This window comes from Babjeviella inositovora (assembly GCF_001661335.1).
Source record: "Babjeviella inositovora NRRL Y-12698 unplaced genomic scaffold BABINscaffold_2, whole genome shotgun sequence".
NCBI classification, from domain to species: Eukaryota; Fungi; Ascomycota; class Pichiomycetes; order Serinales; genus Babjeviella; species Babjeviella inositovora.
In genome coordinates, this window is record NW_017566839.1 from 1,259,083 (window position 1) to 1,273,046 (window position 13,964).

General features: G+C 48.2%; 8 protein-coding genes across 8 annotated transcripts; 2 read left to right on the top strand and 6 right to left on the bottom strand.

The window, feature by feature from the left end:
* Nucleotides 1-192: 192 nt before the first annotated feature.
* Nucleotides 193-756, bottom strand: TOA2 (transcription initiation factor IIA subunit gamma; the record flags this gene model as incomplete). The annotated part of the gene is made up of 2 exons (XM_019132109.1): nucleotides 193-577; nucleotides 628-756. The coding sequence occupies 2 exons, from the start codon at nucleotides 754-756 to the stop codon at nucleotides 371-373; spliced, it is 336 nt and encodes a 111-aa protein (XP_018987271.1). The 3' UTR covers nucleotides 193-370.
* Nucleotides 757-983: 227 nt separating this feature from the next.
* On the bottom strand, nucleotides 984-1,736 carry IAH1 (isoamyl acetate-hydrolyzing esterase; the record flags this gene model as incomplete). The annotated part of the gene is made up of 1 exon (XM_019131635.1): nucleotides 984-1,736. One exon carries the CDS (start codon nucleotides 1,734-1,736, stop codon nucleotides 984-986), a length of 753 nt encoding a protein of 250 aa, XP_018987272.1.
* Nucleotides 1,737-1,809: 73 nt separating this feature from the next.
* BABINDRAFT_6571 (uncharacterized protein) lies at nucleotides 1,810-2,382 on the top strand (the record flags this gene model as incomplete). The annotated part of the gene is made up of 2 exons (XM_019132459.1): nucleotides 1,810-1,830; nucleotides 2,089-2,382. 2 exons carry the CDS (start codon nucleotides 1,810-1,812, stop codon nucleotides 2,380-2,382), a joined length of 315 nt encoding a protein of 104 aa, XP_018987273.1.
* Nucleotides 2,383-2,787: 405 nt separating this feature from the next.
* On the bottom strand, nucleotides 2,788-3,997 carry FBA1 (fructose-bisphosphate aldolase). The gene has a single exon (XM_019128095.1). It carries the CDS (start codon nucleotides 3,917-3,919, stop codon nucleotides 2,834-2,836), a length of 1,086 nt encoding a protein of 361 aa, XP_018987274.1. The 5' UTR covers nucleotides 3,920-3,997; the 3' UTR covers nucleotides 2,788-2,833.
* A 1,260-nt stretch (nucleotides 3,998-5,257) lies between these two features.
* Nucleotides 5,258-6,640, bottom strand: BABINDRAFT_165456 (uncharacterized protein; the record flags this gene model as incomplete). The annotated part of the gene is made up of 1 exon (XM_019130334.1): nucleotides 5,258-6,640. The coding sequence occupies one exon, from the start codon at nucleotides 6,638-6,640 to the stop codon at nucleotides 5,258-5,260; it is 1,383 nt and encodes a 460-aa protein (XP_018987275.1).
* Nucleotides 6,641-7,671: 1,031 nt separating this feature from the next.
* On the top strand, nucleotides 7,672-10,344 carry BABINDRAFT_113501 (DNA damage-responsive RNA polymerase-degradation factor). The gene has a single exon (XM_019126859.1). The coding sequence runs from the start codon at nucleotides 8,161-8,163 to the stop codon at nucleotides 10,177-10,179; it is 2,019 nt and encodes a 672-aa protein (XP_018987276.1). The 5' UTR covers nucleotides 7,672-8,160; the 3' UTR covers nucleotides 10,180-10,344.
* Nucleotides 10,345-10,510: 166 nt separating this feature from the next.
* CSK1 (mitogen-activated protein kinase) lies at nucleotides 10,511-11,731 on the bottom strand (the record flags this gene model as incomplete). Its single annotated transcript, XM_019131572.1, has 3 exons — nucleotides 10,511-10,777; nucleotides 10,833-11,369; nucleotides 11,420-11,731. The coding sequence occupies 3 exons, from the start codon at nucleotides 11,729-11,731 to the stop codon at nucleotides 10,511-10,513; spliced, it is 1,116 nt and encodes a 371-aa protein (XP_018987277.1).
* Nucleotides 11,732-12,368: 637 nt separating this feature from the next.
* BABINDRAFT_160167 (glucose-induced degradation complex subunit) lies at nucleotides 12,369-13,783 on the bottom strand. Its single transcript, XM_019128096.1, has one exon. The coding sequence runs from the start codon at nucleotides 13,604-13,606 to the stop codon at nucleotides 12,584-12,586; it is 1,023 nt and encodes a 340-aa protein (XP_018987278.1). The 5' UTR covers nucleotides 13,607-13,783; the 3' UTR covers nucleotides 12,369-12,583.
* Between the last annotated feature and the right edge of the window lie 181 nt (nucleotides 13,784-13,964).

The window sequence follows — 13,964 nt, forward strand, 5'->3', positions numbered from 1 at the left end:
TAATCTGGTACGCAGGCGGAGGACCTATGTCGGTAGTATAGAATCCAGACTGAAAACTTACGTCTGCATATGGCAGAGCTCAGATAGATTCTGGAGTAAACTGGATGATATCTGTATTGGAATCCCCGGGTAATACGTATGAAGCCGCCAGTTTTGGCGAACTAGGTCAAACCTACACTGCATTTTACCAGAGATGTATTAGATATGTAGACATGACATAAAAAAAAAAGAAAATGTTGGCTCTACAAGCATTCCCATCGGTGGCCATCTTGGGCACGCCTTGGAATGCGGTCACTCGAATCAATATCCTACTGATATCTGAGGGTTTGCATCTGTCGGCATCTCCAGCCGGCGGGACAGTAGGCAGGTATTACGCATCACCGGCCTTCTTAGAGTTACACGCCACGATCTTGAACTTGTCCACAGTGACGGTTTCGTTGGTCTCTAGCTTGATGTTCACATCCTTGATGATGAAGGTCCACACATCGTCACAGAAACGATACGTGTGCAAATGGCCCTTAAACGTCAACTTAGACTTGGTCTGCTCCTTTAAATTTTCCGAAACCACTCTGTCAAACTGGAAATGTTAGTATGGCTTGAAGAGTGATTGTGAAGCCAAATACTCACGTTGCTCAAGACACTCATAGCCAATTGTGGCTGGATCTTCTGGTCCAAAATCAACGTGTCCAACGCATCAGTCAAAGAGGTACCGATAGCACTTCGTCTGTATAACTCATAGTATCCTGGGCCGTTCATCTTCGTTGCGTATGGCTTGTCTTCTGTAGCCTACAAACACCTAGAGAGTGGCGCTGATAACTGAATCATGTCTTTGGGTGTCTCTACTTAAGTGGGGCTTGGCGAGACACGACTTTTGCCCAGGTCTGCATGCATAATGCTCACGATGGCGGTTGCACTCTCAAATATTTCCGTTAATATAATATGGGTTTTTATGGAAATGTACAAATTATCAGTCCCCGCCTCCTTTACTTAAAATCTTCCATACATACATCCTTCCAATCCGGTAACCTCAAAGGAATATTGTCTGGGTACAATTCGGGATACGTCTCCCTGATCACCTTCATAACCTCGTCGAACATTAATAAGTATCCCTTGCCGGTAAAGTGAATCCCATCTGTCAACAAATCACTGAAGCTTCCCTCACCGTTAGCCTTCTCGTAAGCGTCAAATTCCTGCCACAAGTCTGCAAATCCGACATTTTTCTCTTTTGCCAAGGCACCCAACGCTTCTGAGTACTGTTTGTTAACCTCTGTGGTGCGGTAGATACCCTCGGCCTTCCCATCCGGTCTTATCGCGTACCATCTGTCCTGATTGTGCCAGCCCGGGCCGATGAGCACGACCTTGATCCCCTTGCTGGTCGCTCGGTCCACAATGTAGGCCATGTTTTCAAGATATCTGTCAATGTCTACGTGTTGGGGGCCACTCACAGCTGCGTCATTAGTGCCAAAGAAAACGGTGATCAAAACGGGCCTGGTGTATTCGCTTTCAGGCGCATCAGGCAAAATGTGGTCAATCAAGGCACGCGCGTGCTCGGAGTTGTAGCCGCCGTACCCACGCTGTACCACATCCATTTTACGCGTGTAAGCATTGGTCATGCCCGACCCGTACGCAAAGTGCACGTCGTTGGTATCGAATGTTGGGAAGGAGTTGTACGCGAACTGGGTGATGGAATCACCGAAGATGATCACCTTGTTGAAGTCTAAAAGCGGGCGTGTCATAGTCGCAAGTGATAACCGTGTATGATTGGCAATATTAACAGCGATATCTGTCTTGGTCTTCTAGTGGGCTTCGATGTCTCCCGTACACCAGGGGGTAAGCCGAGGCTCAAGGCCGTCCCACAGTTGTCCATATAGTAGTGTTATGACCGAAGATGTGGCCATACACTACCTCATTGAGCGGGTGGATGAGATCTGAAGACAGTGGGGAAATGCCGGATACCGCACTTTATGCGGCACGCCCTTGCCTGGATGCCATCATTCTCTCGCCTACAGTCTGAGGTCTGCCCCTAATTTCCAATCCTCTGATTGCATTGCTACCAAATTTTCTCCCGGCACATAAACCCATCCCCAGCCTCCCAACGAGCATTGGATTCTACTCGATACCACTAAAGAATATCCCCTTACACCGTGTCTGCTGATTGGCTCGTTATCACGAGACATTCCTGGCCGCAAGCGTTTGGAGCATCGTTCTACCCACTTTGCAGAAGTCGCCCCAAAGTTCACCGCCAACGGTAGTAAGATCGTCATGGGTGGTGGGATCTTCGACTCCAATGAGGCCCTTGTGGCCGACGGCTCCGTTCCATTGCCTCCATTTGCTGATTCAGCGTTGATCGTGAGAGTTGACACCAGGTCATTGAGTTGTTGAAGGGTGATCTTTACGGCCGTGAAAAGGTCTGGGATCTTGATAACACCGACATCTGGCCGTTTTTATGCGCGTACAGAGAGGAAAAGAAATATGATTAAAGTGGTTCATTGTAAATAGACCAATAAATCAAAATATTAAAAGCAAATGAAATAGATATGGTTTTTATGCATGTTGGGTTTCTCTGATATTTGTTAATGCCTCTTGGTGTGCTCTACCTTGGCCATGATCGAATTACTTCTGCATAAGAGGCTCGGCTCACAGCAACTCCTGTCTCTCCCCTTGGGCGTATATCCCACCAACATAACTTAATCTGTTCTACCCGTCTCTGCGGAAAGGGCGCATCGTTATTAAGCCATCCTTGTTATCCAGGTACTCTACACGAATCTTAATAAATATTATATTAAAGGGCTATACAGAGAAACAGTCAGCATCAAGCTGCAACGCATTCTCCTTACAATTGGTTGGCGGTGTGGAAGATGTGCAAAGCCTCGGTGATTCTCTTGGACATGGTCTTTTCACCTTCTCTCACCCAGACACGTGGGTCAAAGTACTTCTTGTTTGGCTTGTCGTCACCGTCTGGGTTACCAACCTGGGTGAGCAAGTACTCCTTCTTGGTCAAGACGTAGTCTCTGATCCCCGCCAAGTAGGCGTACTGGCAGTCAGTGTCCAAGTTGACCTTGACAACACCATTCTTGATGGCAGTGTCAAACTCCTCCTGGGTGGAGCCGGAGCCACCGTGGAAAACCAAGTACAACGGGAACTCAGAAGCGGAGGCCCCGATCTGTTTGGCCGCGTACTTTTGGTGGTCACCCAAGATCGATGGCTTCAATTGCACGTTACCTGGCTTGTAAACACCGTGAACGTTACCGAAGGCAGCGGCGATGGAAAAGTCTGGGGAGATTGGAGCCAAGGCCTTGTAGACGGCAAAAACGGTCTCTGGTGAGGTGTACAACGAGTCCTTGGAGACGTGCTCGTTGTTGACACCGTCTTCTTCACCACCGGTGATACCGATTTCCATTTCCAAGAACTGGCCCATCTTGGTCATTCTCTCAAAGTACTTGGCACAGGTGGCAATGTTTTCGTCGTCGGTTTCCTCGGACAAATCCAACATGTGGGAGGAGTACAATGGCTCGCCGTGCTGCTTGAAGTAGGCTTCGTCGGCTTCCAACATCCCGTCGAACCATGGCAACAACTTCTTGGCACAGTGGTCGGTGTGCAAGATCACTGGAATGCCGTAAGCTGGGGCAATGGCTCTGATGTAGTGGGCAGCAGCAATGGCACCCTGGATGGAGGCGAACTGGTCGGTGTTGGACACACCCTTACCGGCAAAGTAAGCAGCACCACCCTGGGAGGCCTGCAAGATGATTGGGGACTTGGCGTCTCTGGCAGCCTCTAAAGCAGCGACAACAGTGGACGAAGAGGTGACATTGATGGCTGGGATGGCGAAACCCTTTTGCTGGGCGTAGGTGAACAAGGCACGGACATCGTCACCGACGATGACACCGGTCTTTCTCTTTAAGACATCAGAAGCTGGCATTGTGTATGGATTAAAATATAGGTAATATATCGAGAGAGAGAGAGAGGGGAGAAAGCAACTTGTGAGGGGAGGAAGTGGTTGCGTATTTATATCCCGATCCTTGCGCCCATGAGGTGATGTCTGAAATTTCTCAGACCCCCCAATCCTCGGCTCTCCCCTCCTTAAGCGTGGGACACATGAAAGTGTCCTGCCAATTGCCGGGGATCTTTGGGTGACGACTCCCCGGACAACAGTGCAGCGCGTGGCGTGACGAAACAGGAGAATGGGACCGATGTAAGCGATCGGTCACGCGATGTGTACGGTTGCATCACCTGACCTCTAGCTAGAGGTGGCCCCCGGTGTGCATGCCGGGGTTACCACCTGATGTGCACTTTTCGGGGTTGTAAAGGGAGGTGATACGTAGAGGCCCAGGCTAGCCGGGATGTCTCCATCTTATCCAGGGAGACCACAAGGGCACATTATGCTGGCAATCTGTCACAATTTTCAACAATTTATTTATGTTCCACTTATTATTGTAACATCCTGATGCATAATTGTGCTCTCTCCGGGGTATAGCAGGACCACGTGGCTTGGTTTTTTTCTCCGGGGAGCATGCTAGCGTATATGTACTGGCCGGCCCCTTTCGCTATAAAGGGAGTTTTTGTATGTACGGTGCGGGAGGAGGGACAGCGTGCGCTCTTGTTCTTTTCCGAAAGTTTTTTTCTCGCGTGTCACTGAAAAGCTCCGGGATGTTCCGTGCCCAACTTTTCGGCAGATGGCTTTATATACGTAAGTCATATATGTAAGCCATATATACGGTTTGCAAAATACAAGCCCCGAATTATGCGGATGAAAGGTGAAATGGCACATTGGGCTATGAACCCTTGATGGGTCGGTCGGTATTCGATGCGTGGGCCCATGATGCAGAATATGTCAAGGCATCGGAACCTGGACTCGGATATAAGAGCGCCATGACGGCGACAGCAATCGCGCCTGTATTGTGTATGAAACAGTATGGCATTGTAAATGGATGTGTTTTGGTGAATCAGAGTTTGTTAAATAATCCAGGTTGGCGCAGAGGAGCATAAGTATGTAACACATGGGCGTAATAGTGCTGATGCATGTGCCAGCTGCTGGCTCCAAAGGCCGCTCCACCAAAATAGCCACCCAATGGATTCCGATGATGTCTACATTTCGTGCTAAGTCTAAATATTATTAAAGAAAGGTATAATACACAGGCGGCCAATTAAAAACATACAGCGCTGTAATTGGTCGTCCTAAAGGCTAAAAATGCGAAAAGTTGAAGGGAATCCAAATGGATTAAATGCATGAGTAATGTTTGAAAATGATCCAGGTAATTTAGAATTCGCAGTCGTAGACGTCGGCATCGGAGTCGGAAGAGTCGGACGAATCAGGGGAGTCGGATGTGTAAGACGAGTCAGACGAATCAGAATCAAAGTTGGCAGCTTGCAATGGGTATTCGATGACGGCATCCTGCTCGGAGGCAGAGTCGGAGTCGGAAGTAGTACACTTACAGTTCTCGTATTCAGCACACTCTTCACTGTCACACTCTTCGCAGCCATCACATTCCCCGCACTCCTCACACTCTTCGCATTCCTCATCGCTGTCGGAATCTTCACCGTTGCGGATAACCTTGTAGATGGTTTCATCTTCGCTTTCGGGCTCGTTGGCAAGGACCTTGTAGATGGCTTCTTCGGCATCCTCATCGTAAGACTCATACATCGAATCATCCATAGATTCATCCGTGGACTCATCATCAGAATCGTAAACTGGGGCCCCACCTCTAACAGGGATAGAGACAATCTCTTCGTTATCAGACTCGTCGTAGGCGTTAACCTTTGGAATGATGATCTGCAACTTGTCTCTGTTCTGACCAGTGATCTTGGAGTGGATCAACTCGACTTCGATTTCACCAGCGTTGAATTGGAAATGAGTTTCGAAGTTCAAGTTTTGCAACTCAATTTCGTTGTCGAATTGGTTTTCATTTTCAAACTCGTCATTGATGGCCTCCAAGATTTCACTTTCAGAAAGAGACTCATCGGAGTCAGAGTCAGACTCGGAATCGGATTCGGATTCAGACTCAGATTCAGACTCAGATTCAGATTCTTCAGCAGCTTCATCATACTTTGGCAACAAAACTTCGCCACTGATAACCAATTCATCGTCCTTGACGAGGTAGTTCAACTCAACAGTATGTGGCATGATGCGAGAGTTATCAACTGGGTTGAACAACTTGTAGGTCAACTTGTAATGAGTGTCGTTGTTTTCCAAGTTATATTGCTTGAATTCTGGCTCTTCAAACTCTTCTCCGTCGTTGTTAGCGAGGTTGAACTCATAAACTTCTTCGTCCGAGCTGGTCTCGGAAACTTCCATTTCAGTGTCAGACTCGTCAAAAATGTCCAACAAAGCTTCGTCGGAAGCCTCTTCTTCGTCAGAGGTGTTTGGGTAGTAAACGACTTCGTCAGAGTGTGGGAAAACCAAGTCTTGGTCGTATTCAGCCTCAGAGTCGGACTCTTCGGAGGAAGACTCGTCGGAGGAAGATTCTTCGGACGAAGACTCAGAGTCGGAGGAGTAGTTGGCTTCGTTGTAGAATCTTTCAGCAGCAGCCTCAGCAACAGCAGCATTAAACTCCTTGTTGTACTTTCTTTGGGCAGCTGATGGCTTAGAGACCTTGTAAGCATTATTGTGGCGGATTGGTTCCTGGGAGTAGTATCTAGCCATTATGAGAGTGTGTTTGTATAGTGTTGAGAGGATGGCAAAACAAAAGTTGTTCCAAACGGGAAAACTAAGTTTATTATATAGGGGACAGTGAAAAATTCTTTCTGGCTGAAATTTTTTTTAAGGATGACATGTCTCTGCATATTCCAGCCCCGTATCTAAAGTGCTAGATAAATCTGAATGCAGGCCGTCTATGCAGCTTCCGCCCCCCGTACTGCTGGAGAAAATATTTTTCGCTCCGGTGTCCCAGTTAAACGGAAGCCCATGCTGTATCGTGCATGAAACTTACATCCGTCACATGACATATGCGGCGGACTGACCCTTTGGAGTTCATATTTTGCCACCTAGATGCAACTTTGCGTGCAGGCTGAGGCTCGAAGAAATTGTTAGAAATTTCCAAGAAATTCCATCTGGTTCTACCAGGTTCTACGCATTGCTTTTTTATGCATGCTGGCATGTCACCACCAGACACGCACACTGGCTAAGTAGCACTTACAGACTCCGTCCAGTTCAGTACACGATATGTGGAGAGGCTCCTTCGAAGACGCGTCTAACAAAGCATAACATATTCGAATTAAGGAGGGGAAATAACGATCCTTTGCCTTGGCGGGTTAAGCAACACCTTTTTGATCAATCTATTAGCTCCTTCGTCACTTACGTAGCCTAGGCCGCAGAAGAATATCAGGGGCTCCCTCGGCGACTAATTAACCCGATTAGGTAATATTTGAGCGTGTCTCGTGGCCCCACGATTTACGTGTGTAAACCTAATCTCGCGCTTCCTCTGGTTTACGCGCTCACAAGACAATAGACTGTCTGCTTTGTGTATTGATCGATTAGGTAATATCTGTCGATTCTCCATGGTGTGGAGTGAGCCCATATCCGCACGTGACGGCTCACATGCTGCCTCTCCACTTAGCGCGAAGCCGCGCGACCTCGCCCTAAAACGGACAAGAAAAACAGGAGCAAGGCAAAAAGGCATGCGAAAAAAGCAATTCATGGTAATCCACTACCCCTAATTTACCCATCCCCCTCCGGTTGGGCCAAAGTCTTTAAAGCTCATTCACCCTTTCCTAAGACCTATATGGCGGTGTTATCAATTATAAACACCATATTACATGTCTCCTTAGCTTCTAACTATGGTAAAGAGCCATGTATAAGTAAAGATCCATCGGTTTTGGACCCTCTCTGGGTGTCATGGCCCACAGTGCAGCTGCCCCACTGGACGGATGCGTTGCACGCCGTCGTCGACAACGCTGCACGAACGCCGACCGGGTTTTTCTTTTTCGCGCTTTATGGCAAAATTTGCTACCATTCTCCATCTGGTCGACAAACCGCACTTTCACCAGCGAATCTCGACTCTTGCGCCGACTCTTTAATACAAAAAAGCTTGCCACCATACATCGCTGCCGTAGTTCGTCATATACATCTAACCAAATAACACTTTCTCACGTCGCCCGATTAGAAGATACCTATTACATAGTCAGAGTTATCAATTCACACATTTAAACACAAATACCACTACAATGTCCACAATTTCACAGACCCAGCCTCGAAAGAACAAGGCTCCTTTCAAATCCGCCAAGAAGTTCGTCAAGAAGGACGAACCAGAAGCCAACACAAACCTTGCTACTTTGTTAGAGTTGTTCCCAGACTGGGACCGCGAGGACTTGGTGCCACTCTTGGAAGAAAATCGCCAGCAATTGGACGTTGTCGTCGAATTGATTGTCAGCAACAAGGTCAACAAGTGGGACCAGGTCAAGAAGGAAAAGAAGGTGGTCAAGAAGGAACACAACTACGCCGTTGCTACTGAAACTCCCCAATTGCATAACAATACCAACACCTTCTCACATAACTCACAGCACAACACCGATAAGGCCAAGTTCCAAAAGGCAGCCGCTGCTCCAAGAAGAAAGGAATCTGGTGCCAAGAAGCCTGCAGCCGCTGCTCCCGTCGCCGCTGCCCCTGTCGCCGCTGCCTCCACATCCGCCCCAACCTCTGGCTCCTGGGCCTCTGCCTTGGCCAAGCCTGAGAAGCCGGTTTCCGCACAGCCACAGGCTGTGGAACATCCAACTGAAGAGGAGCCGGTGGAAGAAAAAGCACAACCAGAAGAACCAGCCCCAATCGAAGAAGAACAGCCACAGCCGGTCGAAGCCCCTGTCGCAGCCCCTACCCCAGCCGCCGCTCCAATAGCCGCCCCGGCCACCAAGAAATTGTCGTGGGCCGCTATCGCGGCACCAAAGCCGAAGCCAAAACCAACCCCAAAGCAAGCTCCCGTTGAACAAGAACCTGCCGAAGAAACTGCCCCGGGAACCGAAGAGGTTGATCAGTTGGCTGATAGCATTGCTGAGGCTATCGTGGAGGAGGCTATTGTTGAGGCCATCGTTGAAGAAGTTGTTGAGGAGATCATTGCCGAGGAAATTGCCGAGGAGGCAGTTCAGGAAATCATTGAGGAAGCCATTGCTCAGGAAGCCGCTGTTGTCGAAGAAGAGGAATCCCAGGCCCAGCCAAAGTTCACCAGAAGATTGAACCAGGACGCTGCTGTTGTGTTGCCAAACTCGGCCTCAAACGTTCCAGCTGTCGGCATCTCTTTCGGCTCGATGTCCTTGTCAGAAGAGGAGCCAAAGGAAGAAGCCGCTCCTGTCTCCGCGCCAGAACAGGCCCAGCAACAGCAACGCTACAACAACTACAACCGTGGTTATAATGGTACCGCGGCCGCCAACAATGCCAGCAGCTACAACAACAACCAGTATCAACAGTATCAGCCTCAGCAGGCCCAGCCACAGCAGACTCAGCAGCAGCAGACTCAGCAGCAGAAGCAACACTACGACTACTACAACCAGTTCCAATCGCAGGTTCCTGGCTACAACTACCCAGAGTACTCATACAACTATAACCAGGTTTCCTCTCCAGCTGCCACCGCCTCTAACTTGTACAGTCAACAGGCCCAGGCCCAGGGCCAAGCCCCTGCCCAGGGTCAGCAAGCCTACGGTATGGCTCCACAGGCTCCATTGCCTCAAGGCCAGCAGGATTTAGCCTCTGGGGCCGCCGCTGGCGTTGCCCAGTCTCCAATGAACGCTAATGCCCTTCCTCAGTCTGCCGCTGCCTTGCCACAGGGCTCGGCCGCCGCTGCGGCCGCCGCCGCGGCCCAGCAGCCATTCAACCCGTACTACCAGATGCCATACTACCAGGGCTACTATCCACAGTACAACCAGTTCTACCCAAACCAGTTCTACGCTCAGCAACAAACCAGATACAACCAGTACTACGGCCAAGCTGCTACCTCTGGCGCTCAGGGCCAACTGCCGCAATCTGCTGCCGGCAACGCGCCAGCCGCTCAACAGGCTCAGGAACAACAGCAAGAACAAGGTCAGGGCCAAGAGCAGCAGCAACAGCAACAGGCCCAGCAGACTCAGGGTCAGGCTCCACAGGGTCAGGCTCCGCCACAGCACATGTACGGCCAGCAGCAACAGCACGCTCCATTCAACGGTTACACCTACCCAGGAACTGAATACTCCCAGGCCACTCAGCGTGGTTGGTACTGAGTCCCGAAACACTAGCCTGCTTGAAGGCGTTTCATCTACCAAAATACTTTCATTCATTTCATTCATTGCTTTTTGTCAAAATTTACTTTTTATCCCTCCTGTTTTATATGTTGTGATATATACATCTAACCGTACTCGGTTCTCTCTAGCTATCTATCCTACGTTCTGTAAGAATCGCGTAAACTATATTGATGGCAGAAATATGGATAGCTCAGGGACTCCCTTTAACATGGCCCTGGGTTCTTCTCTCAATCTTGAACTCTTCTACCTCATCCTTGATGAGAACTATTCGTGGGGTGTTAGCGTGTTATAGGGGGATGTGGTATCGGAATCACTTACGTTTTAAATCGGTTATGGACGTTGCATAGCCCTCGAAACTGAAGTCAAAAGGTTTGGTACAGTCGGGCTCATCGTTGTAATCACGTACGGCGTTCAAATACGGATGGTTGATACACTGCTGAATTTCCAAGCGCAACTCGGGGTCCCAGTCCAAGAGATTCTCTAACAAATCATGGGCAAGCTCGCTGGCATACGGATACACGTGGCTCCACGGGATTGCCCTGTATTGGGGCTTTGGGGGGGAGAAGAAATCACAGGCCTAGAGAGAAAAAAATTAGTAAAGTAATTCCGGAGTCTTTCCTGTAGTAACATACCTTGTGTGAACCATAGCGGGTGAAGACATCTCTCGGGGGTGTCCCCAATACCTTTAAGATTTCATTGATTTGGTGAATCTGATCGTTCCCGACAAATAACGGGCGCCTTCCGTAGAGCTCGGCAAAAATGCATCCCACCGCCCACATGTCAATGGATTTGGTGTAGTTTTTGTTGGACAAAATTAGCTCAGGAGCACGGTACCACCGAGTAGCAACGTAATTGGTTATGTTTGCGGACCTTGTGCGGAAAAACTTTGGGTTCACCCCTCTGGCCAACCCAAAGTCGCAGATTTTTATGGATCCTTGGGTTGTGACGAGGATGTTGCCTGGTTTTAAATCCCTGTGAATGACATCTGCCGAATGAATGTACTTTAACCCACAAAGAATCTGGTATAAAAAGCTTTGTACGTGAAATTCCGAAAATTGAACGGCCGAATGGATCACCCTGGCTAGATCGTAGTCAACTAGTTCCTGGAAACAGTAGAGGCCGTCATAGGGTTTGATGTAGATTATATCCAAGTCCACCAAGTTGATAATCTACGGATATTGTTAGTGCCTAGTCTCTGGGTGCAAGTCGGATAACATACGTTTTTGTGTCCCTTAAAGTGTCTCATAAGCTTTAGCTCGCGGATGGCTCTTTTTAGCAAGACTTCTTTGTGAAAGATGTTGGACACTTTCTTGATTGCAAGGTAGTGGGGCCCAGGGCTGGTAGATGTGCCACCGCAGCTTGTTGGTGCTATTGTATCAATTGCTGAACACACGGTACCATATGACCCTTTCCCTAGTACCAGTTGTACCTGATACCGTGAGTCAAGGTAAAAGTTTGCCTTTTCGTACACGCTGTATTCTCTAGGGTTTTGGTTGGAGGTACCTTGGAGTCCTTGGGTGATTGAGGCCATTGTTCTGTATAGGGGCTACGGATTCGTTGGCTTTTGGGATATGTGTTAACAAATCGTCTTCACCAACATACATTCCCCCACACTGCAAATATGAGTCTGAAGAACGATCAGAACGTGCGGATGCCCCCGAAGTGAGAGCCAAGGGAAGCAAATGTGAAGCAGGAAAGGAAAACTACGAACGGAGTATTTCGTTCACTACTGATAGGCGGCTACGCAATCACTGTACATTATCCATTTCGATTTATTTCTGGGGCAAATAAAATCCCTATGTACGTTAATGCATCATAAACTGCATGGCTTGTCTACATGACACAAAAACAAGATCCACATTGTAGATTACCAGAAAAATCTGCAGTAAGTTGGGTGTTATACAAGATTTGGGTAGTGTCCAGTTTCGTTGATCGAATATTAAATGTATTAGTGTAAACTAATACAAGATAAAAACAATTATGAAATAAAATTTAATAAATGTAAATTTAGTTATAAATACGATGTGGAAACGTGAATGAATATATGCCTATATATTTATGATTAACTCTAAACCCAGTACAAGGTAATTATAAAACAATAAAGAAATTATAAAACAATAAAGTAATTATAAAATAATAATAACCATAAAACTATTCTCATATATCGGCACGAAACTGCTACATGTAGTCTTTAGCGGTGATTAACTGTATATCAATACTTTCGTTTTATTTATAACACTGGGAAAAGACACATGTACATACAGGGTAGGGAAAATCAGAAAATACAAGTCCAACCGCGGACTGTAACCAAGCAAATATTAAGAAAAGAAAACCGTCAGTGCAACCACTGAAAATGAACCGAGACAAACCATCCAGAGAGTAATTACATGATAACATAAGAGCCACCTACACCCCTGTCTGGAATGTGACTCAATTCCAACTGCTGGAAGCTATCGGTAGTCTTGTGGAAGTACAACCCAGAAATACTTCCGTTTCTCTGGTCAAAGCAAACGTAGTAAAAGCCGGAGAAGGAAGCACCCGTAATATCGGTAATCTTGGCATCCGGTACCAAGAACTTCTCCTTCCACCTCATGTAGATGATATTTTCGTCAAAGATATCTCCCGCAGACATCCTCTCAACCAACTGAGTGATCATCTCGGGGGTCACGGATTCTCCGCTGGTGTCAATGTCCACGTCAAAGTGGGACTGGATCAAGTTCATAAAGGACGGGAACTTCAACCAGTGTTGGATGTCCACTCGGTCGGAGGAGCCCCACTCCTCGTGCCTGTTAGTGAGAAAGGAAACCGGCGCCTCTCTCTCGTTGGTGCGGCATCCGATGATTTCTGCTTCAAAGTAGGTTATGATCTCAGGGTACCCTTCGGTCAAGCCCGAAATAGAGAGATATCCGGACAAACAGTTTTGCGAGAGATCCACCTGTTTGAACAGGACCGAAACTTCGTAGGCAGATTGGCGAGACTGCTGTGAGCCCATAAAGGTAGAGTTAGCCTTGAGGAAGCTGGTATTTGATGCCTGGCGTGCCGGACGGAGCATATAGCCAGCGTCTGGCAAAATGGGCTGGTACTTTATCCACGATGCATTTTGGTGCAGTTGCGCCTGGCCGAAAAATGTGGAGGGCTCAGCGGCTGCCTGGAGAAAGGGGATTTTGGTCTCAAGATTGGTATTTTCGTTGTCCAGCACGGAGGATAATGACAGGCGCGAGATAGACGGGGTGAGGGAGGCCAAATACGAGTGATCGTATGAAGACGACACCGAGGAGCCTTCGGTAGCGGCGTAGCTCATCTCAGATCTCGGTGCGATCTCGTCATGGGAGGCGGCGATGCCCTGTAGCTTCCAGGGATCAACCTCCGGAATGTGGATGGCATGGGTGGCAGACGGTGTTGGCATTAGATAGCTTTGGTTTTGCTGCGAGTAAGGAAGCTTTGGGTATATGTCTAGGAAGAGATGGAAGCAGATAAATGAGGTAGCAAAATGAGGATCTGTCAAGGGTTTTATGATTCGGACTTTCTCTGAAAATGCACAGAAAAAGAAATGCTTGCTGGGCGCATTATGACTCTATGCGCGTCTGCGCTTAAATGATCGTAAGACGTCCGAAGACGGCGCGCAGAACCTCTGATAAGCCCGATAAAGGCTGCTCCCCGCGCCCTGGTACGTTTCGCAATCGCGCGTCTGCCGCAATCCCGCAATGTCCCTCACTGTGGGTAAATTGGCTTCGGGTGTGATTTGTGTCGGAGTTCCTTTTTGA